This window comes from Temnothorax nylanderi, unplaced genomic scaffold (genome assembly GCF_030848795.1).
Source record: "Temnothorax nylanderi isolate EJ_2023f unplaced genomic scaffold, tnyl_v1.0 TNYL_tig0019_pilon, whole genome shotgun sequence".
Classification (NCBI taxonomy): domain Eukaryota; kingdom Metazoa; phylum Arthropoda; class Insecta; order Hymenoptera; family Formicidae; genus Temnothorax; species Temnothorax nylanderi.
Window position 1 is genome coordinate 779,235 of NW_027249081.1, and position 12,795 is coordinate 792,029.

The 12,795-nt window shown below is 35.9% G+C and overlaps 1 protein-coding gene across 9 annotated transcripts in view; it reads right to left on the bottom strand.

Annotated features, from left to right (window-relative positions):
* The window catches only part of Fife (regulating synaptic membrane exocytosis protein fife), a 165,887-nt gene that overhangs the window by 48,328 nt on the left and 104,764 nt on the right, over nt 1–12,795 (bottom strand). For all 9 annotated transcript variants that reach the window (XR_011717470.1, XM_071699685.1, XM_071699687.1 and 6 more), the window contains one exon: nt 1,308–1,432. Coding sequence is in view for 8 of the 9 variants with exons in the window: in XM_071699685.1 (XP_071555786.1) it covers nt 1,308–1,432 (125 nt within the window). In the remaining variant the exon portion in view is untranslated. The remainder of the gene's footprint in view (nt 1–1,307; nt 1,433–12,795) is intronic.

The window sequence follows — 12,795 nt, forward strand, 5'->3', positions numbered from 1 at the left end:
CCTTATTAGACGTTGTTGCTGAGCTCAAGGGAGACGCCTATCGACGATAAATGATCGTCGTCAGGGAATCTTTATGAAAATGTAATGATGGTAAACAGGAGCGAGAGAGTGTCTTTTCGTTGCTCCGCGATCGATCATACCTATATCTATCTATGCCGACCCTTTGTGCGCGATGACACTCGAGGGGCAGATAGAGAGTCCAAAGGACACTTCCCGCCTTTTCGCACGGTCTGACGTTTGAATGGCATCTGGGTATCGTGGTGTTTAACTTATTTATTGTCCAAGAACGTTTTGCCTTGAATTTTGCATTGCTTGGACGATGGATATGATATATTAATATAATTGAAGCCCTTAGAATACGTTATTATTATATTATGTTCAGTAATTATGTTCACATAATAATAAAACTGACTACAAATTAGCGCATAATATGTCGGGATGTGCAGTTTATTAAAGAAAATTGATCAATTTGAATGTTAGTACGAATTTACGCAAGTGAGCAGAACGATTCTTCACTTGGCTCTCTGTCAGTACTTCAACTTTAAATTTAATTAAAATGGATGCATCGAGAGGGATGTCGATATTTACACGTATTTATCGTTCACAATATCCGATGGGTAACGATAAACATCTCGTGGGAAAATATTTCCGTACTATATTCCATGTAGTATTTTCTCGGGCATTTACGTTACGTTATATTGTTTAATAGCGTTACCTTGCATGAGCTGATAAAATTTACAAAGAGTTAGAGGCGATGCGTGCAGAGTTATTGTATTTTAAAAACGGATTACGATGATTCTGAACGAAACAGCAAAGTTAATACTGTAATCTCCGCTACGAATATCCGACCGATTAAAGTATCAATAACAGGTATCAATTCAACATTATTCAAAGTGAGGTTCAATTTTCTTTATAAAAATGATAAAAATAGAATTGTAAATTTTTATGTAAGTAACTAATTTAACAATAAGATATAAAAATTACTGGATATCAATTTAAATCTCTTGTTAGATATTTTTTATTAAGTAAATCGACGTCAAGTCCTTATTATAAATATGAATATTAACACTTAAAATAAATAGAATGCGTGACTCCAAAATATTTAGCGTTCCAAAAATAAATTAGATAAAATATACAACTAATACAAGTAACTAACAACATTTCTGTAAAATTTCTCCGAAATGGAAAGAAAATTAAGGATAGACACGATAGGCAACTTTCAGGATTAGTTTAGATTTATACGTGAAAGATGCTCTTGTTATAATCTCCAGGAAATGTTACGTTGGATGTAATACACATTAACGTACCTTGTCGCCTTGTTGCAATCCAGCTTTCTCGGCGGGGCCACCCGGCACGGTCCACACGATACACGCGAAGGTGCGCCCGTCCGACCCCGTCTTGCCGCCTACCACCCTCATGCCAAATCCACGCGCTGCAACAAAGGAACGTTGGTTAAGAACGAAATATGCACATCGGTGAAAAGCAGTACAGCGCCGCAATTTCCGCGGCTATCTCTCATCTCCGTGGGTAGGATTTGCGTCATCGGGCCGAGAACATACTGGGCTCGTACACGTGTCGCTATATACGCCAGTGCCGTTTCGAAGAGAAATGCAGTTTACGTTTCGCAGCGGCGCGGCGTAACTCGCTCGCAGCTTTCCCCCTTTCCCCACAGTAGAATTTATGTACTCGCGAGTGCGGCCGAAGCTGCAACATCGAGTCTAGGAAAATAATTAACGCCCACGCTCGTTGTAAACGCGAGCGGCAATTGCGTCGATTGTTGGGATAACTCAGTCACGTTGTTAGCGAATCTAATGCGCATGCGAGTACGTAATTTATAGCTTTGCGAATTGTTATCCGATCGTTGAAATTTCTACTTTTACAATCAAAAATAATTTAGAGAACAATATCAGTTTTAATAAAATAATGATTTAACATGGTAACTTTTTATTTTAGTCTCTGCAATATCACAGACGAAGGCGGATTCAGAATTTCTCTTTGTGACGTTTTTATATCAATTATAAACTATTTTAAATATCGTGTGTATAAAGTATCATACTGATAAATGAATTATTTTCTTATACATTATCTTTCAGGAGTAAGAGAAAGATTTTAGTAAAGTAAATCTAAAATCTACAATCTTTATAGTTATACGCAAATCCCTCTCTAATTCATGCTGACAGAGCTATTTCAATGCCATGTTTCGGTAAATTCAGGAATTAAGCGCATTACAACTGAAATACAATCCGACATGACCAAGCCAATTTCGAGCTATTGGCTCCAAGGATTTCGTAACATCTGTATAAACCCTCGCATCGCACGATTAACCACGCGGACTCGACAGACAACCTAGCTCCTATTACCGGTAACCGTAAATTCTGCGATCTCTAAGTGGATGAGAACTTGTGCGACGTGTCCGCAAAAGCTTTGAAAATTACTTGGAGGGAAAACGGGCAAAAATAAATCTTGTTTTACTTTTATTTGATCTTATACATCATGTGGATTTAGATATATCTGTATCGGACTGGCTTAACACAACCAAAGTAATTTATGGAATTGACTACGAATTGACCTTTTCTGGAAAGGGTACCAATTTGTTAGGAAAGCAGGAAGATTAACAGATACCTCAAAAGTCAAAGGGGCATAATTTTAACTCTAATTGCGATATCCATACAAATACCATATAAGCATAAATTTGAAATTTATTTCAAGTATGTTTGCGAGTTAGTTTGCCATATCCGGCGGAAATCGAGTTTGTTGGAATTGACACACAAATTAATGTAGTCGCGGAATTGTAGAAAATATCGCACAGTCGTAACTGTTCTCAGCCGAATGATGGATCGATCGCGTTTATGCCGAGAAAATATGAGACAGATTGTAAGTTTCGCGCTATTTGTGCAAATAATGCAATATAATCCTCTATAGATATTTTAATAAGGAAAAGTTATATAACAATAGTAGGCAAGGGGAAGGGCGCAGGAAGGAGAAAGCGATAAAAACGGAGAGATTTACCGATAATAGCATATAACATTCTTAATTAATTCTGGCTGCATAGCGATGATAAAAAATTGCTAAGTTGATTTTTCGCATTTTTATACGTGACATTGCAACAGCATTTCGCTTGTTCCCCACGTTTACAGCATTTGCTATTTACGACTTTTTTATATGAATTTTATAGACTGCAGTTGGAATGTATAAAAACATATTTATTTTGTTAATGGATTAATAATATAATAGGTAAAATGTTTAAGTATTGCTCTAATTTGAAAATATTATTTACATGATATATCTACTACCTTTTCTTATTATGAATAATTTAAAATTTAGAGATTTAGATATGAAAATGATTTAATTAATATTAGAATGATTTTGAAAGACGTGTTTAATGCACAACATTTTTTAAAAACGTGATCAGGATTATATCCTTTTATCCTTTATATATACTTGCATCACACTACTAAATTTTGTGCTGCTTTTTCCTACATTGCAGTCGAGTATTACACACAATCAACTGCCTTCTTCTCATCGTTTCATCTCATCGCTAGCTTTCTCACTAAACTCAATAAACTAGCATCCACGTATTTTTATTCGTTCGGCCTGATCTCGTGTGCGTACTTTAATTAAATGATGTCATGGGTGATTTGTGTGTTGTGTGTCGTGAGTGCGTGCTGCGTGCTGTGCTTGAATGTGTGTTATTGCTTTGTGCGTTTACTTATAGGGCGTCTATAATGCGGTAGGTATGCTTCATAGCAGCAATATACTTGGTGGCTTACATGTACTTTTCTGACTCTTATATTTTATCTATCTTGATCTTGTAGGTTCAGAAATGTTATACATTGCAATAAAAATATAATTGTTATATCAATATATGTGTAAATAATGAGAGTAACAGATAGATTAGTGTTCAATTGGAAATCAATCTTCAAAACTATTTAATATTTATTATCTACTATCAACAGTTTTAAATGAGATTAAGCTGTTAATATTAAAAATGTCTAAAATTCGTTTCAAGTACTTTAAACATTATACTTTTGATGTGCCAGAAACGAGGGGAAGGATCAATGTATAAATGGCCCAATACACGTTTGAATTTTCGACATGCATTTTTCATTTTAGTATTTCACCGATTGCGGGATATCTTCTTTTTCTCACGATCTGCACCCTCGTCTTTGGCATGTGATATCAAGATCATGTCACCGGACGACGTGGGTGTTGTATAAGGATTTTCGCTGGAGATGCGATGACAGTGTGGATTGAAAGGGTATAGGAAAAGAGTCGAGATGTCGGAGGCATAGTTTGATATACGGCCGACAAATACACGAGCGTTGTATCGAACGAGCCCTTACGCCCATTTCTCGTGCAATGCGCATAGTGCGCAGCCAACATTTTCGCTTTCTACGCGCCTAAGCTTCCGTGGTCGACCGTGCGCCATTCTTGCGCATTGCCGGCAATGGTATTGTCCCTATGTGTATTGGCATGAGAAATTCGAAACTCGCGCGCGAAGCGAACCACTTAATTAAGTGTTATCGTACTAGCCGCGCGCGTAATTTCGTTCTGATGTGTACGAATTAATCCTGTTGCTGCCGCGCGTAATTCTGCCGCCCTTTCGTATACTCGAATCGTGAAGGAACATTCAGCAAGTGCTGTCGATACATTTCAACGATTGTGAATAGAGACGTTTTAACTTTCTGGCGGTAGTAACAATGCTGTAATCAAGAACGAATATAGAAATATATTGAATATGGAAAAATATTGAATATAGAAACTATAAAGAATATAGAAATGAAAAATGTTTGCTGGAAATAGTATTTTCGTTACGATAATATAGAAAATCTACAGTATTATAATTTATAATATAGTAATATTCATATTTGTTACGTTATAGTAACAAATTAATATAATAATATTCATATATGTTACGTTATAAATCTGTACCTTAGAGATAATGAATTGTATTACCAGTTTTGTCAAGATTTGAGTTAATACTTTTTCCGATGTACCAGGGGCTTAAATCGTATAATGATAATAGTCTTATGTCCATCATTACTAATTTCTAAGATACAATGTTTAGAAAAAGTCATATTGGAAATTTTCATAGCGCCTTAATTTTGGTCAGGTACAGCGTGTTATTGACAGTTGTACTATTAAACGTGTCAGTTAAATTACTTTATTAAAAATTCAACAAATTAAATTGCTATACTTTTAGTTTATAAAAGTAACGAATACCTACGTGTACTGAAAAAGAATACCATTTCCTTATTTAAAACTTTAAATTTTCTTTTCTGTAAATTTATAATATAATGGAGATACGATTCTTTACCTCTAAGGTACAGAAATATGATTTGATTTTCCGTTCAAATAAATGCTATTTGAATTTTGAGGAAACTAGTGCTAGTTCACAATGAACTCGTAGAAACAATATCAACGATTCGTCGAACGTACCGTTGAATGAAATCATCGCAGTTGACAAAGAGTCAAAAACGTGACGTATTTGAGATGAATCAAGTTAAAACCTCACCACGTCGATGTCTCGCGGTCGAGTCAGTCAGGATTTTAAATTCGGTAGTCATCGAATATCAATTCTACCAATGAATCGGTTGTCATTCCGAACTATCGTATTGACCGACGTGAAAACCTGGCGTTTGCACAAACGCGACTTTAACGAGATACGACATAGACGCGACGTCGTACCATTTAATTGATCAACGTCATCGAGTTCTCGAGCGCAGCGGGATTATCTGTTAATGCTCTGACGAACTGGTTAAGGAGAATCTCGTTTGCGTCAGGATAGCTCCCGGAGTAATCCGGTTAGAGGTTTCGCTCGCACGCTATGGCAATTATCAATAACCATCAGTTATGATCATTTTGTGATCTGTTGTGATCGATTTTGATCAGTTATGATCAATTCATGAGTGCACAAATTTGATTCACATTGTTTCTTGTAGATATTCGGAAGAATTGTATTTTTTGTTACAGAATTATTTTTAATTTTTCAATTCTTGAATCCATTACTTCTTGAATTTATGAATATACTCGGATCTGTAATATAAGCTTTAGATATGACAATCTAATTAAATTTAATAAAAAAAATTTCAAAACGCATTTCAAGAAAATTTCGCGATCGCATAAAACAAATATTATCAAACTCGAGACTTGAGTATATACGTTCACGATTGTTTACGAAGCGAAAAGGAATATAATGAACGCTCAAAAAATGACAAAGCTAATTAAAATTCACGTTGGTGCTCAACAACTTGCAAGAAGCACGGTCTAATTACGAGTAAATGCGCAAATTGCTTAATTTTAAACTACATGCTGCTCATTTACACGTGTTGCTGCGTGCTTGCGATAATGATGTTAATTTTAAATTATTGTTATCATGGAATTATTTTAAGCATGTATAAATTAAAACTTTATTATAATTAAATATTTTGCTGCTTAGCTTAACTGCGATATTTGCCAAGAAATACCGTGATGACGTTTATTATTAAAAATATATTTTATAATTACACGTGGCAAACCATGAGTGTATAGCTAGATAGTTGGAAAGGACAGAGAAATGGCCGCGATAATGGGGATTGCGTCTGTTTATAGCCACAATAGCGTACCTGTTGCGGACAGTTCAGAAGCTCAAGGCGTAACCCCTTTATGGATTCCGTTTCTATAGATGATTTTCTCATTACCTCTGTGAAGTTAGCACCTCATCTTTCAAAAAACCATTTTTTTTTTCAAGTTCTGAATGCACCCCGAAGAGTTCTAGAGTTCCTTATTAATTTTAGAAATAGTTCTGGCGAATAAAGCTAAAAAAACCGTTGATGAATCTTGGGGGTGCTAACTTCACAAAATGAAATCACTAAATCAGCGATAACAATAAAAGTATTAAAAATATTTAATTTTGCCATTAGGATTTCTTTTAGAACTCTTGAAGTGCTACCCAGAACTCTTAACAGAACTCCCAGAACTTAAAAAAAAAATTTTTTTACTTTACTCAAAAATCGAATATATCGAGAATTTTTTGTATATAAGTCTCAGAGCTTCGGGCATTAACAGTTATTGACAGAACTCGAAAGGTGCTACACAGAACTCATAGCAGAACTCCCAGAACTTTAAAAAAATTATTTGATCAAACGAAAAATCGCGAGAACTTTTTATATATCGGTCGTAGCGCTTCGAGCCTTAATAGTTTTTGGTAGAACTCGTGAGGTGCTACCCAGAACTCTTATAAAATTGCCCGGTTTGCTAAACAAAAATTTTATCCCGCGGAACTTAGAAATGTTTCGACCCGACATGTGAAAAATTGCGAGAACTTTTTATATATCGGTCGTAGCGCTTCGAGCCTTAATAGTTTTTGGTAGAACTCGTGAGGTGCTACCCAGAACTCTTATAAAATTGCCCGGTTTGCTAAACAAAAATTTTATCCCGCGGAACTTAGAAATTTTTCGACCCGACATGTGAAAAATCGCGAGAACTTTTTATATATCGGTCGTAGCGCTTCGAGCCTTAATAGTTTTTGGTAGAACTCGTGAGGTGCTACCCAGAACTCTCATAAAATTGCCCGGTTTGCTAAACAAAAATTTTATCCCGCGGAACTTAGAAATTTTTCGACCCGACATGTGAAAAATCGCGAGAACTTTTTATATATCGGTCGTAGCGCTTCGAGCCTTAATAGTTTTTGGTAGAACTCGTGAGGTGCTACCCAGAACTCTCATAAAATTGCCCGGTTTGCTAAACAAAAATTTTATCCCGCGGAACTTAGAAATTTTTCGACCCGACATGTGAAAAATCGCGAGAACTTTTTATATATCGGTCGTAGCGCTTCGAGCCTTAATAGTTTTTGGTAGAACTCGTGAGGTGCTACCCAGAACTCTCATAAAATTGCCCGGTTTGCTAAACAAAAATTTTATCCCGCGGAACTTAGAAATTTTTCGACCCGACATGTGAAAAATCGCGAGAACTTTTTATATATCGGTCGTAGCGCTTCGAGCCTTAATAGTTTTTGGTAGAACTCGTGAGGTGCTACCCAGAACTCTCATAAAATTGCCCGGTTTGCTAAACAAAAATTTTATCCCGCGGAACTTAGAAATTTTTCGACCCGACATGTCGACCGATATATAAAAAGTTCTCGCGATTTTTCACATGTCGGGTCGAAAAATTTCTAAGTTCCGCGGGATAAAATTTTTGTTTAGCAAACCGGGCAATTTTATGAGAGTTCTGGGTAGCACCTCACGAGTTCTACCAAAAACTATTAAGGCTCGAAGCGCTACGACCGATATATAAAAAGTTCTCGCAATTTTTCACATGTCGGGTCGAAACATTTCTAAGTTCCGCGGGATAAAATTTTTGTTTAGCAAACCGGGCAATTTTATAAGAGTTCTGGGTAGCACCTCACGAGTTCTACCAAAAACTATTAAGGCTCGAAGCGCTACGACCGATATATAAAAAGTTCTCGCGATTTTTCGTTTGATCAAATAATTTTTTTAAAGTTCTGGGAGTTCTGCTATGAGTTCTGTGTAGCACCTTTCGAGTTCTGTCAATAACTGTTAATGCCCGAAGCTCTGAGACTTATATACAAAAAATTCTCGATATATTCGATTTTTGAGTAAAGTAAAAAAATTTTTTTTTTAAGTTCTGGGAGTTCTGTTAAGAGTTCTGGGTAGCACCTCAAGAGTTCTAAAAGAAATCCTAATGGCAAAATTAAATATTTTTAATACTTTTATTGTTATCGCTGATTTAGTGATTTCATTTTGTGAAGTTAGCACCCCCAAGATTCATCAACGGTTTTTTTAGCTTTATTCGCCAGAACTATTTCTAAAATTAATAAGGAACTCTAGAACTCTTCGGGGTGCATTCAGAACTTGAAAAAAAAAATGGTTTTTTGAAAGATGAGGTGCTAACTTCACAGAGGTTTTCTCATTTCCTTGACCTTCTTTTTATTCCTCAGTCATTTCTCCAACTTAGTAGAATTTAGTTACTATTTCAGATTAATTTGACGAAATGTTGATAAATCGTCGCACGAATATGATAGTACATTATAATTTGCTGCATGACGTTTAACAATGTCAACAATAAGATTCATGTACCTTGATATATTTTCTTAGTCAATTGAAATAAAATGCATATTATTCTTATTATTTTGCTTTTAACTAGAAATATCTTTGTGAAACAAACCAACAGTTTTGAACTGTTTTGTATAAAATAAAATAAAAACGGTAATGATTTGATCGCGTATTCTCTCGTATACGCTTTCTGTGATAAATCTGACACAAAAAATCCTTGCTCGAGACCCATGTAAATAATAATAATGACAACAGCTTTCATCTACGCTTGCGATGCAGTACACGTAAACTCGTACTTTTTCTCGCTCATTTCCATTAAGTTTGCCCTCGTTTGCGCGATTGCCGGTCCTCGATCCTTGAGGGTAGATTATTCTAAATGTTCAAATGAGAAAAAAGTTTTACGGAAATATTAACATTTGGATGGTGATCTCCCTCGTGAAACGGCATTGTTGAATGCAAACGAGCGCTTGATAATTTGGAAACACTATCAAAAATCTTCCAGCAACAGAGAGACACGAGATAAATCACAAAAAAGAAAGAATAATGCTGATGTCGGATAAGTTTGTTGTATTTCTGAATAAAAAAGTGTGAATAAAGCACGGTTTATATTTTTATAAAATAAAGACGCGTTTTATTTTACGGACGAGAGATCCGTAATTTCATGTTTTATTAAACGTACTTTTAATAAAACTCACTCAGAATTGTTTATTTAAATGATGTTCATAAATGTTAACGAAATTTCATCTTTTCACAAGTACATGTCACATATTTTTTTAAGAACCTTTGAATGTATGTACATGTAAATTTAAATCGTTACTTTTTTCTGCATTAAAAATGTATGCGATCTATCAAGATCCATTTTTATGACGACGTTATCAAACTGATAGATTACAGTTTTATACGGTTGTGCGTCGCAAAGTAGCAGTTTAAATACATCATGTCGAGATTAGAGACCGATTCCTCGCGCGCAATTAAACCTCCGCGATAAGTCCATGTTTTTCCGCGTTATTCGTTGACGTCGTTTAATTATAATTATTGTCCAAGTGAAATAAATCGTCTCTCTACCTACTGCTGTTCTTGCGTGAAGTATAACGATGTCACGCGCATGGAGGCGACAAAGCGAGAGGCGTTTTGCTTTAAATTATAGTTTGCAGCAGCGCGACACGATAATTCATACTCTGGAAAACGTGACTTACGGATTAATTTGCATTGTTGCTGAGGTTTACACGCGAGCGTCGTCACTCATAGAGAATTTTTACAGTTTTGCGTGTCTATCGCAAACAATCGGGTCCTTTTTTTTCTGTTGTCGAGACCATGCACACTCCCGAGTTACCGCTCGCTCCTGTTCCGCGATTTGCATTTTTCGAGCAACACCGAAAGCGTCCGTCACTCAACGATTATATCTATTTAATCCTCTAACATTTACGCAATTGCGTTTTGTTTTAAACCGTGTTAAACCGCGTAGATAAAAAATGAGCTTGTTATTGTTATACATTATACCGCTTTTGAGGTTAATCATGGATCTACATCAGCTTTGAAATCGTATACTCTTTGGTTATTAATGCATTGTCATTAATGCTTTATGTTGAACAACAATATACTAAATTTCTAATACAATGGATTATTAGATCCCATTTAATTATTTGATTCATATTTATTTGAAAGATAGCAAAGTATTGATATACTTCAGAATAGTCAGATTTTTAATCATTCTTTCTAGTTTTATGTGTGTGATATAAAATTATTTGAACTAGCACGCACATCATAAACTTTCAGTCAAATTTAATTTTTCTGGACTAAATACCAATTTTATCTAATAGATATAAATATCCTACACGATGTACGAGCGTAACAATTAAATAACATTCAATAGCTTTTTGAATAACCATGATACCGACTTTTTTTGCGTTGCCTGCAATTTCAAAATTTAAATAAATAAAACATAAATATATATTTTTTTGCGACAGCATTGATATTTAGGAGATTCGGTGTAAAATCCGCCATATCGTGTATCAAATACTGCATTCAGACCCCCTTTTGTAACAGTGCTCGTCCTATTATTTCATACGCATATATTCTCGATCAAACAACCCTGACAATATTCGCCAAAACTGCCACAGCAAACGTCCCCATTTCTCGTGATTAAATCAAAACAGATTCCTGTCGCGTTTATAGTGAACCTGTTGAGCGTTAAATCGTTAATTCCAGACATCGTTTGCAGTGCGTTATTCGTTACTGTGTTCCGCAAAAATATTTAGCCGCCGCGCAATGGTCAGATGACACCTGCAAATTGTTTGTCGTATCGGTTGTTACCTATAAAAATAATCTCTTACGACCTTTCATGCAAGATTAATCGGCAAAAATACAACTTTACATAAAATTCATTGATTTTCTTCCAGTTATATACCTTTTATACGTCTTCAACTAATACCTTTTAATTGAATCTACCAAAATAGAGGTGTTTCGAAAATGATTAAAAAGTAAGCTTCTGCTATCTATTTATATCCTTGAAATTTCGTTCAGATTCATTAATTATTATTTACTTATAACTTAGAAATCGTGGACGCCTGATAGTGTTGTGAGATTAATCAATTTCTATTTAGGAACTTTCGTGTTCCTAAACTTTTCGTTTAGGAACTTTCACCTCGCACGAATTTGCTTTTATGAAGTTTGCCAGATATGGAGACGTGCGTCAAGCGGGAGACCAAGATAACGAGGGGTTTTTGATCGACACGTACGTATTCGGGTATGCGGGGCGAAGCCGAGCGGTTTACAAACGGACTTGCAAAATACGGCGAGACATGTCCGTTTGCGTTAACGCGTCTCTATATTGAGCCGGTTGCGGCTCGCGGCGTGAGCGAGCCGATCGATTGTGCCGAATATCGGCGCGCCTTCGGGTTGCGAGAGCACAGCTGCGTCCGTGGTGTCCTGTGATTCGCACGAAAAGCTATTATCCGCGGATAGATGTGTGCAAATGTCGGCGACTGCAATTTGGATTTGTGCGCGGCGGCGACAGGTCTTTCGCACGCGCTACGCCGCACCGTCGCTATTTATGGAACGTTCAAACCTATACCGTTCTTCATATTCGCGGTTTTCGTTGAATGTCTGTTTGTTGAGTTCCACTGTGCTTTAAAAAGATAGAAACATTTTTGCGGTGGAAATACGCGATTTTTATCCTTAGTCCAATTTTTTCTCCCAATATTGATTCGATTTTCACTTTGAAATTTGAACGGGCAAAGGAACGATATATAACTTTTAAGCTAGTGCTTTATACCGGTCGCATCTTTCTATTTTATTAAATTATAAATATCAAATAAAGCCAAATATATGATCGCATTTAATAACTCCAACTAATTTGATAATTTACGAGACTTTTTAATCGCCTTATTTCTGATTAATTCAATTGTAGAAACAATTATTGTGTAAATGCGGTTATCATATGTGTTTATCCTCCGCGAGATATTTCCTCGTCATCATTCGGAAAAGCTGTCATTGCGAAATTGCGGCCTGGAATTACAATTGTACTCACAATCGGTTGTGTCCGTGTATTACGTATCATCGCGCTTAATGGCTTTCCCTTCGAATTGCACGAATCGCGAAGTAGGATTGTTATTGCGCTTTCTGTGCGATTACAATAGATTAACTGTTGATAATACCGTGATTAGGTGTTGTTCGATGCGTAAAGACAAAACGATGTATAAATGGTATCATAGGGAGACATATATTTGTCAAATCAGCTCGC